The 18,289-nt window shown below is 38.9% G+C and overlaps 1 protein-coding gene across 8 annotated transcripts in view; it reads left to right on the top strand.

The window, feature by feature from the left end:
* The window catches only part of DIS3L2 (DIS3 like 3'-5' exoribonuclease 2), a 279,142-nt gene that overhangs the window by 65,756 nt on the left and 195,097 nt on the right, over positions 1–18,289 (top strand). For 6 of the 8 annotated variants that reach the window (XM_036420607.2, XM_036420600.2, XM_036420601.2 and 3 more), the window contains 2 exons: positions 1,391–1,622; positions 13,464–13,526. In XM_036420607.2, the coding sequence (XP_036276500.1) occupies positions 1,391–1,622; positions 13,464–13,526 (295 nt within the window). The remainder of the gene's footprint in view (positions 1–1,390; positions 1,623–13,463; positions 13,527–18,289) is intronic. The other 2 variants (XM_045575690.1, XM_036420606.2) reach the window with 2 other exon arrangements.

Below are 18,289 nucleotides of genomic sequence, written 5' to 3' on the forward strand. Positions count from 1 at the left end.
AATACCTTTTGTATCCTGTGATCTTATGATGATCTATGCCTCCCAACATTAGTTCTATTCTTTTAAAATATATTATTATTGATTTCAGAGAGGAAAGGAGAGGGAGAGAGAGATAGAAACATCAATGATGAGAGAGAATCATAGGTTGGTTGCCTCCTGCACACCCCACACTGGGGATCAAGCCCTCAATCCAGGCATGTGCCCTCACTGGTAATCGAACTGTGATCTCCTGGTTCATAAGTCAACGCTCAACCACTAGACTGTTCTATTCTTGTGTACTGAGATAACAGAATAGAATGAAAATACTTTTAAAGTGCAACATACTAATTTATATTTTAGTTGCACAATTTTGAGTGACTTGATTTATTTATTAATTTCTGCCATTTTATTGAAAACTAGAGGCCCGTTGCGTGAAATTCTTGCATGGGGAGCTCCCCTCAACTTATCCTGCAACCTCTCCAATCTGTGACCCCTCAGGGGATGTCTGACTGTTGGTTTAGGCCTGATATTGGGCCTAAATCGGCCGTTGCACATCCCTCTCAAGATCCGGAACCACTGGCTCCTAACTGCTCATCTGCTTGCCTTCCTGATCGCCCCTAACTGACTATCCCCACTGGCCTGGTTGCCTCCAACTGCCCACCTGCCAGCCTGGTCGCCTCACAGAGCCTGCTGTTCAGTCATTTGGTCATCACTCACTAACCCCCCTGCTAGCCTGGTTGCCCCACACAGCCTGCTGTATGGTTGTTACTGTTACTGTGATGGCATCCTGGACAATTTGCATATTCCTCTATTATTAATATAGATATTTGACATTGTGTAATGTTTCATTTTTATTGCTAATAGAAATGACCATCAGCTGTGTGCTTTCTATACTGATTTCAGGCCTCAGAATGGTGAATTAAAGGTTTATGTTTTATATGAAAACATTTTGTAAACTCTTGTTCACACTTTTTTTTTTTTTTTCCATGTTATATTCTTGTGGCTTTTCTGGGAATGCAGTTACATGCTATTTTGAGTTCTTTATCATTATGCAACCTACTTATTGATCCATGTGATGGATCCTTATGAAGCAGCTTGGTACTTCTTGTATTTGGGGCCTTTAGGAGAGAGGGGATGAAAATGTACATTAGAAAAATGAGAGGTGAATGTGGCATTCCCCTTGGGCATCTTGCAGAGCTGAAGTGCCAACCTGGCACTGCTGGATGATCATCTCCAATAAGGTCATCTTATATGTCAGAAAATAAAGAACCTTTTTCAAACTACATGGTGAGTGTCCAGTGTTGGAGCTTTTGAATACCAGTATGCAATTTTTCCTTAGGAAAGACAAAGAAAAAAATCTGCTCTTGCCCTTTCTTTCTTTGATTTAGCAGAACTTTTCCATTTTATTCAGGTAATTAAACCAGAGAGCAGTGACAAAGAAACAGAAGGTGCCTATGAATCAGATCTCCCTGAGGAAATCTGTGGAAGCCATCTTCAACAGTCCCTGAAAGGCCATAAAGACAGTCCTGATGTCATTATAGAGGCTCAGTTTGATGACAGCGACTCAGAAGATGGACGAGGCAACACACAAAATGTTCTGGTTGATGATATTAAGAAACTCTCAGTTTCTGTTCATGAAAAAGGTGAGTTCTGGGCTGCTATTTGACATTCTATTTTAGTAAATTAATCATGTTAGGTATTGGAATTCTCTCTGTGCTCCAGAATTAATCAAACAACACATTTGGTATCTTCCCAATTTCTGACCTGTATCAGCTTTTAGGAAAGGAGGTAAATTTACAGCTGCTGGTTACAGCAATGCCACATTGGTGGTTTGTTTGGTCAGTAATTACTGTTGTCATTTCCTAATAGGTTTTGAGTTTGTGTTGATAGCTAACCTGAAATTTCCTGTGATTAGGTCAACCCTACCTTATGGTTGATATGAATAGAATTAAACTGATATTTAAAGTCCTTACTAAAAGCACTTCATTTTATCCTGTATTTTTCTTTAACTCAATACTTTTGAAAAGTATTTATGTAATTGGTGGTGGAAATGGACCACTTTAAATTTTATAAGGAGGTTATTTTTATGTAGACGAAAGAACATCCAGCCTGAGGAAAAGTCTTATTTAAGCCAAACTGATGACAATCTCTGGGAAGCAGTTGAGAAAATACCTGACCCTAGTTGGTTTGGCTCAGTGGATAGAATGTCCGACTGCAGACTGGAAGGTCCTGGGTTCGATTCTGGTCAAGGGCACATAGCCTGGGTTGTGGCCTGGTCCCAAGTTGGGCTGTGCAGGAGACAGCTGATCGGTGATTCTTTCATCATTGATGTTTCTTTTTCTCTCTCTCCTTTTCCTTGGGGGTCGAGGGCTGGATCCCTCCTCAGGGCTGGTGGCCAACCTCCTGGGTCCCTCCCCTTGTTCCTTCCCCTGGCCAGCAGGCCCCAATTGGCCCATCGCCTGCTCACTGCGGTGGTGGTTGGCTCCTTCTCCTCTCCCAATACCCCCCATAGGCAGGCCCTGATTGTCTGATTGGGGCCTTTTGGCCAACCTCCTGGTCCCTTCTCCCAGCCAGCAGGTCCCAATTGCCTGATCGGGGCTGGGCCCCAGGCTAGTACGGGAGCCGGGGGGTGGGTAGTGGCTGGCATGGTGGCGAGGGAAAGAAGAGGTGGGGAACCTAATCAGCTCTGATCGCTGGCCAGGCTTAGGGACTCCACCTGTGCATGAGTTTTGTATACTGGGCATTTATTTATTTATTTAATTTTTATTTTTAAAATATATTTTATTGATTTTGTACAGAGAGGAAGGGAGAGAGATAGAAACATCGATGAGAGTCATCGATCAGCTGCCTCTTGCACACCCCCTACTGGGGATATGCCCGCAACCAACGTACATGCCCTTGACCGGAATCAAACCCGGGACCCTTCAGTCCCCAAGCTGACGCTCTATCCATTGAGCCAAACCGGTTTCGGCTGTATACCGGTCTTTTAGTTAGGATATAAAAGAAAATGCTCTGGAGAATGGCAGTTTTGCAGCTTATTTCATACATGATAATCAAAGGAGGAGACATTAGGAAGGTTACATGAAATTTGTTGGTGGTAGATTAAAGGGGAGGAAGAAAGCAAAGCTGGAAAACCTCTGAGATTGGATAAAAAGCAAGGGAACATTCACATACTTCTTTTACATTGGTGAGTACAGGATAATTAACATTTATTGCACAGAGAGTGTATGTGGAGGTACAAGGTAACAATGAGGGATTCTGGGGTATGGAAAACAAGATTATTCTGACATTTAAAAGGTATTTTATTTTATTTTATTTATTTACTTTTTTAATTTTTATTTTTTTTTAAAAAAATATATATTTTATTGATTTTTTACAGAGAGGAGGAGAGAGGGATAGAGAGCTAGAAACGTCAAGGAGAGAGAAACATCGACCAGCTGCCTCTTGCACACTCCCCACCGGGGATGTGCCCGAAACCCTTGACCAGAATCGAACCTGGGACCTTTCAGTCTGCAGACCGATCAATGCTCTACCACTGAGCCAAACCAGTTTCGACTATTTTTATTTTTTTAATTAAATTATTACCTGCGTACATATTTTAACATTACCCCCCCTCCCATATATATCCTCCCTCCCCAGAGTTTTGTGTCCATTGGTTGTACTTATATGCATATATACAAGTCCTTCGGTTGATCTCTTATCTCCCCCAGATCTCCTTACCCTTCCCGCTGTAATTTGACAGTCTGCTTGTTGCTTTACTGTCTCTATATCTATCTTTTGGTTCATCAGTTTATAATGTTCTTTATTATCCATAAATGAGTGAGGTCATGTGGTATTTCTCTTTCATTGACTGGCTTATTTCACTCAGCATGATGTTCTCCAATTCTATCCAGGTTGCTGCAAATGATGAGAATTTCTTCTTTTTTATGGCAGCATAGTTTTCCATTGTGTAGATATACCATAGTTTTTTGATCCAATCATCTGCTTACGGGCACCTAGGCTGTTTCCAAATTCTAGCTATTATAGATTGTGCTGCTATGAACATAGGGGTGCATATATCCTTTCTGATTGGTGTTTCTAGTTTCTTGGGATATATTCCTAGGAGTGGGATTACTAATGGAAGCTAAAGAGAAAATAAACAAATGGAACTACATCAAAATAAAAAGCTTTTTTACAGCAAAAGAAACCATCAACAAAACAACAAGAAAGCCCACTGTATGGGAGAACATATTTGCAAATGTTATCACTGATAAAGGTTTAATCTCCAACATCTATAGACAACTTATACAACTAAATAAAAGGAAAGTGAATGATCCAATTAAAAAATGGGCAATGGACCTAAATAGAATATTTTCAAAAGAAGACAGAAGGAAGGCCAAGAGGCACATGAAAACATGCTCAAAGTCACTAATTATCCAAGAGATGCAAATCAAAACAACAGTGAGGTACCATTTCACACCTGTCAGAATGGCCAACATCAACAAATCAACAAATGACAAGTGTTGGCGAGGTTGCGGAGAAAAAGGAATCCTTGTGCACTGCTGGTGGAAATGCAGACTGGTGCAACCATTGTGGAGAACAGTATGGAGTTTCCTCAAAAGACTGAAAAAGGTATTTTATTTTAGATGCACAAAGTCAGTGGACAATTTTAAAATTAAAGATTGATTTTTGTCAAGAAGGCTCCAGCCTAGGACATCACTATCCATTGTGACCTAGTTTTAGTTAGGAAGTTTTATGCTCAGACCACCCTATGTGGTTACTTTAGTCTCTCAGTTTGTAAGGCCTTCATGCTTGTCAGGTTTAATATATGACTCCTTTTTAAATCACATTTACAAAGTGTCTTTTGATTTTAAGCCTTTTAAAAAAGCCAGTTTTGTTTTCTCTGATCAAAACCTAAGCCATGAGTCCTCTGAATGCAGAGGACAGCAATTGCAAACACATGGCAAGGAGCTATGACCAAGGGCTCTACCTGACCACACACTGGGAAGTGTAAGGGAAAATAGTAATGAAAATTGGAATATTTCAATGTATAGATTTCTAAGAGATTTTAAATGCAGGGTGGATATTTTCCAGCCAAATTGAATTTTATGTATATTATGAAATGGAAAAGATTAACTTGGCTAGGTTGCCTAGATTATTAGTTTTTTTTTGTTATGAGGAAGAAGTTTCTGGCACAGTCCCCATTAAAGACTAGAAGAATGCCAGAAGATTACTTAAGGAGGATATTCAGCAGACACCCTGTGATAGGGACTGGTGAGCACGGCTCATTGAGTTCTGGGATAAAGCTGGGGGTGATTTCAGGCTGGTTCTCCACTGCTAACTAGTGACCTGGGACATTGAACATCTTCTAAAAGCATGTATCTCTTAACTTTCCAAGTTTAAAATTCTTTTATTATTATTTTTAAATGAAGAAGCTGTTACTTTCTCACTGCCCTATCAGGTGTGGTGACCTGAGGGCACCCAGTTTCTTTTTGTTTTATGACTTAATTAGTGGTTTCACTGTTCAGGGCCCAGCCAATTTTCTTCTGTTGTTTCTTTTTTTCTTCCTTTAAAAACAGTTGGATACTGTGACCCTCTTCTTGAGAGTGAATGTATATTATCATAATGGCGTCAGTACTGTGAGTTATGTCTTTTATACGAGAAGAAGAGGGAAATAACTAGCACCCTAACAAGCAAAATCCTTCATCATTAAGATCACCAAGGGAGAGAGATATTTGTAGTCCAAAGTCAGGCAAAGGAGCACTTTAAAATTTAACTATTTGGCCCAAAAATAATTTGTAGAAATGGAGTTCTGATGATTGGACTTGGCAGACCTTAGTAGCCCTTTTTCTTCTGGGCTCTGAGGTGAAGGGATAAGATGCCTTAATTTCTCACTAGTGATTGGTACCAATATAAGGGCAAGGAGATACTGATGGATGGAAGTGATGGCAGATTGATGCCCAGGGTGGATACCAATAATTCACTTTGCCCTTTGTTTGTGTAAATGTGCTCTTGATTTGTCCTCTATTGTAATTTCCCTCCTTTTCTCTTACAAATAAATACATCTGATGCTTTACAAGTCCACTGCATGCATGTTTTTCCTTTACTCTTTTTATGGTCTTCCTATCCTACTGTTATTTATATTGCTTCCTTACTAGCCCTGACTGAGGGAACAGCTTTAATTCTTCCCTCAGTATCTGGTACAAATTTCTCCTTTTTGCTAGCCTCTAAATAGAGAGTTTGTGAAACCACATGGCTGTTTCTCATTTCTTGCCCTCTTGATATTTAGGAAAATTGCAATTTGCTCTTTTAAAAATCATGATTTTTTTAAAGATATTTTAACCAGATTTTCTTGTCTGGATAATATAAAATCTGGTTACAGTTAAGATGTTAGTACTTTTTGCACCATTTAAGGTTTTGAAATTTGTTATTGAAACAAACCATAACCTTATGAACATTTCCTTAGATTTCTAGAAAGGTTCTTTGCTTTGTGTTGTAACTGCAAATGGATTATTTATCTTGTTTTACACTTACACTTAAGTTTAAAAGAGTGTTTTTTTTTTTATTTGCTTACTTTTGTTTTAATATCACGTTTCTTTTCCTAAAGCAAATGTTACATAGAGCATGTGTATGAATTATATATTCCTATTTGCCCAGGAAACATTCATATTTTTAAGGTAACTACTAGTTTCTCTGGTAAGTGAGTAATTGCTCCAGCTGTCTGCAGTAAGTTCCTGTTGTTGCATGAAAAGAAAAATTTCCCTGGGCATCTCAGACCTACACAATAATTTTTCCTAGGAAGACAACATAACATCTGCATTGTCCTTAGCCTCTTCGAGACAGTGGGCCAAACACCTGGGCCCCTTTTGTAGGGCCAGTCTCACAGCCTCCCAATGCTGAGCTTTTACCACTTTCTAGGCAGTCGTGTTTTTGTCAGCAAAAGTCTGGGGGCAATCCTGATAAATTTTCTTTCTATCAAAATGAGTGGATAATGACTGCCTGGTTTGTAACTCCAAAGGATAAAAATCATCATGTCCAAGTGATACAGCTTGGTCATGTAATATTAGTGCTCTGTGTATTTCATCATCAGAATTTTTTTTTAATTAAATATATTTTATTGATTTTTTACAGAGAGGAAGGGAGAGAGATAGAGAGCTAGAAATGTCGATGAGAGAGAAACATCGACCAGATGCCTCTTGCACACCCGCTACTGGGGATGTGCCCGCAACCAATGCACATGCCCCTGACCGGAATCGAACGCGAGACCCTTCAGTTGGTAGACCGACGCTCTACCACTGAGCCAAACTGGTTTTGGCTCATCATCAGAATTTTAAGAACAGTTTTGACCTCTGAATCTTGGTGACCATGCCCTAATCAGGTTAGTAGATGCAATCACAGTTGAAATACTGAGGTCACCCTCCCCAAAAGGGAATTAACTTCTAAAATGTTCTTGTTTATCCTTTAAATTTAATATCTTAGAAAACTCTAGAAAACACCAGGATACATAAATGCACATTCTATTAGTCATTCAAGTAAGGATTAGCAAAGGTATTCTGTAAAGGGCCAAGTAATAAATATTTCCAGCATTGTGGGCCAGTGACAGAGACTTCTCTGTCACCACTACTCAACTGTTGTAGCCTAAAAGCCACTGTAGGAAATATGGAATTGAGTGGACTTGGCTAGATTTGGCCTACTGGTCAGTTTAGTTGGCTGATCACTACTTTATACTCATGCGTGAATGAAAGAGAAAAGAAGAAATAATGTCTTACTATTACCCTGTTTCCCCGAAAATAAGACAGTGTCTTATATTAATTTTTGCTCCCAAAGATGCACTAGGTCTTATTTTCAGGGGAATGACTTATTTTTCCATGAAGAAGAATATGGTACACATTTATTGGTTAATGAAAATAAAGGAAATTTATTACCTGTATATGGTACGGTAGTACGGTAGTTGTCAACACAAACCAGACAAACTGTGAATCCTACAGTATCAAGAATTTACTCATTTATTCAATGATAATCATGTCACCATCTTCTGGAACATCATCATAACAATCCAATTCTTGAATTTCCTGGTGAATTTCTTGTGACTCCATTTCTTTCAGAATCAGTGGACCAAATCTCTCATGTTTACCAATGGCCCTAGCGACCAGTTTATGATAAATTAATTTTCATTCTGAGACAGAGCCTAGGGGGGCCTTATTTTTGGGGGATGCCTTATATTTCACTCAGAAGGAAACCTGTAAGTAAGTTTTATTTTTGGAGGATGTCTTATTTTCGGGGAAACATGGTATTATGAAAAGAGTTTTGACCTGTGGACTGATCCTTTGACAGGGTCTCAAACCACACTTGGAGAACCACTGGTTTAAGAGGGATAGTTCATACTGAACAGGACTTTAATATATGTTTTAATCATTCTTTACTGTTAGGATATTCACCACTTCATTTCCTTAATTTTAAGTGGTTATTGGATTGGTACTTCCTTCCTTGTTTAGGAATGAATGCTAAATTACAGACTAAAATCTCTTGCCTAAATTCTTTTAACCAATTGTGCAATCTTTTTTGGGGACTCTTGTGCCCTATTTTGCTGTTTTGGCTCTAGTCTGGTCTATGTACATCTTCATTTATCAAAACTAGTCACTTTGTGAATTATAACCTCTTAGAACTTCTTAATATGTGTAGTGGTTTATCTATTGCATTGTCTTGCCCATTTTTTACTAGAAAAAACTTGAGTATTTTGTGTTTTTCTTGTTATTAAGTTGAAAGGATATTTTTTTCTAGCATTTTCTCATAGGTCTTTGTTGAGATATAAAAAAAGCTATTGTGGTTGTTCTTGTAAATTTTTTAAATTTAATGAGTGCTCTTAGTATTTCTAATAATTTTTCAGTTGGTTATTTTGATTTTCTAGTTATAAAATAATTTGATCTGCAAACATTGATTTTTGCTCCTTCCTTTCTAATTGTGTGCTTATTATATCACTCCATTGGCCATTGCTTTAAGAAATGTATTACATAATAGTGGTAATTGTTTTCTTCCGGACTTTAATGGGAATGCTTCTACTATTAAACCCTCAAGAACAAGGCTAGTTGTTGGCTTGAGATCAAGTTAACCTAGTTTTCTCTTTCTTTTTTACTAAAAGTTCCTATTAGAACTGGATATTGAAAAAATTTTTAAGTGCGTTTTGAACTTCTTTCAAAATGCTTTTATTCCCTTTGGCTTGTTTACATGATGACATGTAACATTGAATAATTCTTGCATCCCTCATATGATCATGACCCTCATTTAGTTTTGGTATGTAACATATTTTATAACAGTTCTGTTTGCTAATTATTAATGATTTTTGTATTTACAATACAAAGTGTGAGATTGGTCTGTGGTTTATTTCTATTGTGGTTTTGGTATCAAGCTCTATTAACTTTGAAGGGAGAATTGGGGAGCCTTTCTCGATGTTTTGAAACAATTGAAATAGCATCAAGAATGACCAGCTGTTCTCAGTGATCGAAGCATTTACAAAACTTGTGCTTGAAACATGGGCTAGGGCTTTCTTTAGCTAGCAACTTTTTCCATTTTTAATGATTATTGGTTTCTGTAGAAAATTTTTTCTCTTGCATTAATCTTGATAATTTATATTTTCTAGGAAATCATATATTTGAACCACATATCCTATCTAGTAAAAGAATAACATGCAAATTGACTGTTACTCCAAGGCACAAGATGGACACACCCAAGTGGTCAAAGATGCCTGCCCCCATGTGGACACAAGATGGCCATCACAAGATGGCCAGCAGGGGAAGTCAGTTAGGGGCAACGAGACTGGCAGGGGAGGGCAGTTAGGGGTGACCAGGCCAACAGGGGAGGGCAGTTAGGGGCCATCGGGCTGGCCAGGGAACAATTAGGCATCGATCAGGCTGGCAGTAGAATGGTTAGGGAGTGATCAGGTTGGCAGGCAGAAGTGGTTAGGGGCAATCAGGCAGAGGCAGGCGAGCGGTTGGGAGCCTGCAGTCCTGGATTGTGAGAGGGATTCCAACCGCCCATTTAGGCCCAAACCTATCTAAACGGGTGGTCGGACATCCCTCAAGGGGTCTCAGATTGGAGAGGGTGCCGGATGGGCTGAGGGACAACCTCCCTCCCATGCACAAATTTTGTGCACTTGGCCTCTAATTCTCATATATTAGAGTTGTTGACATTTTTTCAGTTGTTTAATTTCCTGTGCATCTGTGATTATAACTTTTTTCAATTTACACCTCATTTTTATAATGCTAGGTAGTGATCTGCCTAATTTATAAAAGAACTTATTATTTTTATTATTTAGTTATTTTAAGTAACTAATTTCTACTTTTATATTTTATTACTAAGAACTTTCAGATACATTAAGTCTGAGGTAATCATATGTTTTTGAAAATGCAAGTTGGCCGAAACCGGTTTGGCTTAGTGGATAGAGCATCAGCCTGTGGACTGAAGGGTACCAGGTTCAATTCCGGTCAAAGGCATGTACCTTGGTTGCAGGCACATTCCCAGAAGGGGGTGTGCAGGAGGCAGCTTGTCGATGTTTCTCTCTCATCGATGTTTCTAGCTCTCTATCCCTCTCCCTTCCTCTCTGTAAAAAAATCAATAAAATATATTAAAAAAAGAAAAAAAGAAAAAGAAAACGCAAGTTGAAGCTCATGACAGGAGCTTGACTGCGAATATAGTTTTGTAGTATAGAGTCTTTGGCATCTAGTTAGATCCTCAAAGAAACCCCTCTATTCTAAGAGTTTCTTTAAGGGACTGTGGGAGTCCAGGGGCCTACATGTTCTCTTCTGCCCCTGGGTCCCCCTCTGTGGAAGCAATAACTATTGTTTATCAAACTTCCCTGTCCTACAGGCTCTGTAACAAGCAGAAACTCATGTGGGTTTAATTTGTGTGTGTGTGGTAAATATATATATATACTACAAATTTTGTCATTTTTATATATTCAATTAAATTGCATTAATTACATTAATGCTGTGCAACTATTACACTGCTATTACTATTTCAACACTTTCTCATCACCCTAAACAAAACTCATTAAGCAGTAACTCTTTATTTCACCTACCCTAACCTTGATAAACACTAATCTACTATCTCTTTAGAAATTTGTTCTCAATATTTCATAATAAGTGGAATCATATAATATGTCTCCTTTTGTGTCTGGCTTATTTAATTTATTATAATCATTATTTATTTAGTATTTATAATAAATATAAAATGTAAGATTGGTCTATGGTTTATTTCTATTGTCATTTTGGTATCAAGCTCTATTAACTTTGGAGGAAGAATTAGAGAGCCTTTCTTTCTCAGTGCTTTTTTTTATGGCTGAATAATATTCCATTATACTGTGTGTGTGTGTGTGTGTGTGTGTGTGTGTATCACATTTTGTTTATCCATCCATGTTGATGGACATATGAATTGTTTCCACCTTTTGGTATGGAATAGTGAGTAGTGCTGTAATGAACATTGTTGTGTAACTATCTGAGTACCTTGTTTTCAATTTATTTGTGCACATACCTAGGGGTAGAATTATTGGGTCATATGGTAATTCCATTATTTAGCTGCTTAAGGGAGATGGATTTTTAAAAGGATTTTTTGTTATTAAATTTACATTTATTAGAAGGGTAAACAAATATAAAATCATGATGAACTATAAGAAATCTTAAAATAATAGTAATGAATTCTGTTCGTTATTGAAATATAACTGAAGCTTGCCCAGTACTTTCTTCAGTTTATTCTTTTCACTTCCTCCTTTGCCCTTTAAAAATTTTTAAATTATGGAGTCACTTCTACCTACTTGCCTAGTTTTTCTTTGACACATCAGCAGATGTAGGGGACTTGGGTTTCAGAATATTTTTCTAATATTACAAGTAGTTTATTTTATAGAATAAGTAAAGTACTTAGGAATAGCATGTCTGTCAGCCTTCTTGGTAGCAGCTTTAAAATTTTGGGCATAGAAATTTAAATAAAAGGAAATAATAATAAACATTCTTTATGCTATTATCTGGAAACTAGAGGCTCAGCGCATGAAATCTTGCATGAGTAGGGTCCCTGGCCTAGCCTGCGATCAGGGCCATGTCCTATGCCCCATGATGCCCGACGACTCTTGCCACTGCTGCCCTGTGATGTGATGCAATGCTCGTTCCCCCATGAAGCTCTGTGATGCTCGCCTCCTTCACCCAGCAGCGCTCAGTGAAGCTCCCCTCCCTGTCACATCACGCAGTCCTCCCTATCTCCCCATCACTGACTGCCTGGTGATGCTCCCTGATGCTCCGCAACACTCTTCTGGAGGCTCTGAGAAGCTCCCTATCCTGTGATTCTCCTTGATGCTCCACATCACTTTCCACAGCTGCCCTGCTAAGCTCAGTGACGCTCACCTCCACCATCCCATGATACTCCTCAACACTCCCCACCCTGCAACGCTCCACAATGCTCACCACCGATGCCCCATGATGCTCACTGCCTCTCGCCGCTGGTGCTCACCACCATTCACCACCAGCCTGCCGCCACTCCACGGTCCCCAGTTCTGCCCTGCTGCCACCCTTCCCGGCCCCCTACCCCCCATGCTGCGATTGGAGCCTGTGGGGAAGAGGGGAGGGACTGAGAGGTGGTCAGTGCACCTCATGGTGACGGGTCGAGTGGTTGTTCCACTTATGGTCCTGGGCTTTTATTATATAGGATTAGAGTTCCCAGGATTCTAGTATGTCATTATTTGTGCCTGCCCTTCTCTTCAGTGGAGGTGAATGAAGACTTGAAAATGTCTGGAATCATCCTCCCTGGGGCCCTTCTAGCACCCTATTCAATATAGCACACTCAATTCTCTTGTTGTTAACTTTAGCTTTACACTTGTTTCCTGGATTATTTAATAATGAAAAGGGAAGATCAACATCTTTATGTGATGATATCATTTTCTTAATTTTTGTCCCTTGTTCACTATATTTCAGTCACCCTTGAAATCTTTCTTCCCAGTCCATTCACTCATTCCTTTCTCTGATACTTTTCAGATTGGGCAAGTTTGTGCTGGTGACAACGGTCATAACTTTATAATTTCATTGTCATAGAAATCATAGAATTTGGACCTGCACAGGTCCTACTTGATCATGTACTTGACATGTGATGGTCTACCCCTAGGGCTTTCAATGGAGCATTTGACATTATTTATAAATATTTTATAACAGTAAATGAAAGTAGTAAAATTGTTTTCAGTAAGACCGAAAGGTAAACTTACTTCACTGATACAAATGATGCCTGCCCACCATTGTGACATTTCTTGCCGATCAGAAGCTCTAAGTTACATGTTTTTGGTAAAAACAAAACAAAACAAAAAAACCCCAATAACAATAAGATAGAAAATTAATTTTCAAAGCAGTTAATAAAAATACTTCAAAGTGTCAGATGTTGGGCAAAAATTCACTTTTAAAATGTACTTATAAAAAAATCTGCTGTGATTAAAAGGTCAGAAACAACTGATCTAGTTCATCCCTTTTGTTTTACAGACGAGGAAACTGAGGCTCAGAGAAGTTACTTGGCTTGTCCAGTGTCCTACAGGAAGTTAGTGAGTTCATAAAAGAAAATTACCTTATAATAACAACAGACAATTTCTACATGTGGTCTTACTTTTTGAAGAGCAATCATGCCAGATCAGATTAATATCTTTTTATAAAAATATATTAGACATTGTTCATTGCCCACCTTCTGTCTATTTTCTCTTTCCCACAAGTTCCCAGACTTTCATCTGGACATGTTTCTTTCCTAATTTCCTTGAACTTTAGACAAGTTGCCTCCGATTGCCAAACTGAGTCTTGCTGTCTTGTATAAGTTGCTTGATATACTTGGTTACCTTATGTCAATAGAACTTTTTGCAGCAATGGAAATGTTCTAATTTATACTGTTCAATACTGCAGCTAGTAGCTGCATGTGACTGTTGAGCACTTGAAATGTGGCTAGTGTGACCGATAAATTGAATTAATTGTTTCTAATTTTAGTTAATTTTCTTTTAAGTAGCTATATATGTTTTTGTGGTATTATATTAAATATTGTAGCTTCATATTATTCCTCTTAGGCACATGATATAATCTGTTTAATCAGGGTGATTCCTGCTAGGAGTTCTGGGATGTAAGTAGTTTTCTGATAGATATAAACAGGAAACATTTATCCCTAATTGCTACTGGAAGCTTTTCTACATCTTATTAAGTATTGTAGATAGAAGACCAGGAAAAAATCTGGGCCCCTAAGTGGGCCCGGGATCTTCTACCCTGAAGTGCCTTACTTCTGGATTACTAATTGCATGAGTCACCTTTGATATATAAACCAGTTTGTTTGAATGTTCTGTCATCTCAATGAATATCCAAGAGAATACAGAGGGATTTTTTTTTCTTCTTTCTATTTGCTGGGAAAAGAAAGGTGAATAAAGAGTAAAATCTAGATGCTTGTTCTCAAGGTGAAATTAGTCTGTAAGAAGAGCTTCAATAAAGATATGTTCTGGGTCTTGCCTGCATTTGTTCCTTTCAATGGGAACTGCATTTACTGAAGCAGTACATACAATCTAACCTTGCCCCCCGATCTTGGTTAGACCATGAGCAGATTCCTGACCCAAGGGTCATCAGTGGCCATTAGATTTTTTCTTCCATAGCTTGAGGACTCTGAAGCTCAAATGTCAAATAGAGTGAGGACTGGAGACAGTTTTTAGGGAACAGAGGCTGCTAGTAACCATATAGTGCACATAGAGAAGAGGAATTGATGAGCAGAGGGAGGGAAGACCAGGCCCTGGTAGGGGTGCATGTGGAAGGCAAACAATTACTGTGTGTCTCTCACATCAACAGTTCTCTGTCTCTGTCTCTCCCTCTCCCTTCCACACTCTCTAAAAATCAATGGAAAAAAATCCTCAGATGATGATTAATAACAACAAAAGACCTAACAGAAAAGTGTGTAGAGCAAGGAAGTGTTGAGTATTTTCAATAAATGAAAGAATGCCTCTCTTTCAAGGATATCAAATGACTAAAGATAATTTTCATTTAAAAAGTCTAATTCTCACAATTATTTCAAATCAAACTTTGTTCAGGGAAGGCCCCTCTCTCTTTTGTATTTAAACATTTTGGAAAAATAGATTTAAAGAAAAAAGTTCAATTTGGTTTTTATTGAACTGGGAAACAGAATCAATTGTAGATGGGGACAATGAATGTACTCATCCCATTTCCCTCTGCTGGGATTCTAGTACTACTGCCTGTGAGGTTAGTTTTCAGGTCTTCAGAAGGGAAGGCCCAATCAAGTAGATTTTCCCAATTTATCCCTTTGGTCAGCATATCCCAGGTTTATTCACTTGAGTAATGAAGCCTTTAAAAAATAATTTTAAGTGTTTAAGCTACTTCCTTAAGGGTTTATGTATTTTTCTTTATTATCTTTTGTTTGGTTTTGGTTAGAGACCCTTTCATTGCCACTGTGCAGAATTATATGCCTACAGATCCATCTTAATGACATTGATTTCTTTTTTGGATCACTCTAAATTAGGGGTGTCGAACTCAATCAGAGAAGGGGCCAAAATCTAAAATCCAGCCTAAATCGCGGGACGAATGGTTTAATGAACAGTCATAAACTGTCATTGTGATGGAAACGCAGCGGAGTGCAGTGATGACAGCGTGGTGCGGGCCACATTGCAAGGCCTGGCGGGACGGATTTGGCCCGCGGGCCTTGTGTTTGACACATGTGCTCTAAATAATGCCCATTCTCTCTTAAGAACTACTAACTAAGTTTTTTAAGTTGTGAAGAAACATGCCAAGAGAAATCTTTGCCTGGTAATTAGAATAATGTTGAGATTTTAACTAAGCCTGTTGAGGAAAGAAAAAATAAAATTAAAACTGGGTCATGAGACTCTGGATGGGGAGAGGAAACTGACAGCTGTCCTATACTGGGTAGAAAATGTCCATTATTAAGGACAGATCTTATTTAACATTTTACAGTAGAAAATTGTCCCTTGTTTTCTGATATTAGTTTAAAAAAACTCTAGGAAATGATTGAGTTATCCATATCCCTTTAAGTGGACCCAGTCTCTTCCCTACCAGCCTTGCACACCCTTTCATTAGTCTCCTGAGTGAAAGCTCAGCTCCCATCTCTGTTCCCAGTTGGCTGACCCTCATTTGTTTGAGCCAGAAGCAGCAATCATGAACTTGATAAGCTTGAGTTTGGCTCTGACACTCATTTTGATCCTTTTTATTTCAAAGCATCTTTAATACCAGCTTCTGCAGTTGAGAATGCTACACTATTGGCTTTTTGGAGTACACCCAGGCCTCATTGTACCTACTAATCCAGGTACAAATGCTCCTTAGACCCTCCACCCTGGTGCTTAGGGGCCAGGATCCAACCTGTCTGGCTAGCCCTCTTTGAATCCATACCAGCAAAGGGGAATCCAAAAAAAATGTGGCAACATGGTAACTGAACAAGAGTTTTTGCCATTAATTCTTTATTATTAGTGCTTCATATTCCTTATTTGTAAAAAACACACACACAATAACCAAAAGAACAACAACCAAAGAAACCCCCCTAAAACATCAATAAAGCAAAAACACACCTTCACAATACATAGTTGCTTTGGCTTCTTCATAAGTTCTTGCCTAAGTCAATGAGCTAATGGAAGGGAAGGTGTCTTAAAAAGGAGAAAGCATAGCATTCCATTATTGGTAGTTTCCAAATCAGTTTTTGACGCTTATTGCCTCTTGCACTTGCCCATTCAGATCTATGTTTCAGTCACACCAAACTTTGTATTGTTCCTAAGCAGTTCCTTCCCTCTTCTACCTTTGTGCTTCCTCCTTCCTGCCATGTATGCTGCCCAATTCCTTATCTCTTCCTGTGAAAATTCCTCCAATCTTCAAATATCAACTGCCCTTTTACATGTGTATTAATTACCTATGGCTGTGCCACAAATGTAGTGGCTCAAAACAACACATTTATTATCCTGCATTTTCTGTGAGTCAGTGTAACATAATAAGAAATATTTATTTGATCTCTGCCTCGGGTTCCTGACACAGCTCCTAAAACCCTTGTAATTTCCTGAGTGATAGCAGTGCTAGGAACATCTTTTGTTCTAATATTTGGTCTTTGACCCTGGTTCCTGACACAGTACTTCTAAAACTCTCGTAATTTCCTGAGTGATAGACACATCTATTGTTCCAGTCTCTTGGTGGACTCCTAGATAGCTTCAGGGTGGAGACTGGTCACCTGAAAGACCAAGCTGTAATTAGAAGCTTGAAATTTGCAGCTCCACCCTCCAACCCCCAGAGAGGGAAGGAGGGCTGGAGACTGAGTTAACAATTGACCATACCTACCTGATAAAATTGATCATTCCTATGGGATTTCATAGAAATTTCTGAACTTTGGGGGTTGGAGAGCTTTTAGGTTGGTGAATTCACCTATGTGCTAGGAGGGTTACTATACTTCTACTCCATAGGAACAGACACTCGTGTGCTTAGGAGTCTTGAAAACCTCAACCTATGTATATCTTCATCTAGCTGTTCATCAGCCTTTTTTATATTCTTTGTATTAAATCAGTAAATGTCAGGTATGTGTTTCCCTGAGATCTGTGAGTGGTTATTGAACCTAAGCAAGGGGTCATGGGAAGCTCCACACCACTTGGTAGTGAACTTAGAAGTGTGGATAACCTAGAGACCCATTACTTGCATTTGGTATCTGAAAAGAAGGGAGGAGGGGAAGTTTTGGGGACTGAGCCCTTCATTTGTGGGGCTGTACTAACTCTGGGTATTTAGTGTCCGAATTCAGTTAAATTGTGGGACATCCAGGTTGTGTCTGAAGAGAATGGGCAAATTACTTTGTGTGGAAAACCCATACATTTGGTATCCAAAGTGTTATGAGTAGAGGAAGGAAACAAGGTTTACCTTTAGTCAGGAATCTGGACATGGCTCAACTCTGTCTTCTGCTTCAGGGTTTCTCATCTGAAGGCCTGACTTGGGAAGGATCTGCTTCTAAGCTTAGGTGATTGTGGGCCAGATTTAATTCCTTGTGGGCTTTTGGACTGAGGACCTCAGTTCCTTGCTGGCTGCTCTTTGCTGCAAGGACCTATCTATATGGCAGCTGGCTTCATTTGATCCAACAAGGGAGAGAGCGTGCTATCAAGACTGATGTTATAGTCTTATGTAACCTAATCATGGAAATGACATCCTATCGTCTTTTCCAAATTCTATTGAGTGGAAGCAAGGCACAGGTTCTTTTCACACTTGAAGGGAGGGGATTATACAAAAGTGTGAAGACTAGGAGTGTGAGAATAATTTGGGGCCATTTTAGAATATAGTCGACTACAAGATATTTTCTCCAC

Source organism: Pipistrellus kuhlii, unplaced genomic scaffold (assembly GCF_014108245.1).
Source record: "Pipistrellus kuhlii isolate mPipKuh1 unplaced genomic scaffold, mPipKuh1.p scaffold_m20_p_7, whole genome shotgun sequence".
Taxonomy (NCBI): Eukaryota; Metazoa; Chordata; class Mammalia; order Chiroptera; family Vespertilionidae; genus Pipistrellus; species Pipistrellus kuhlii.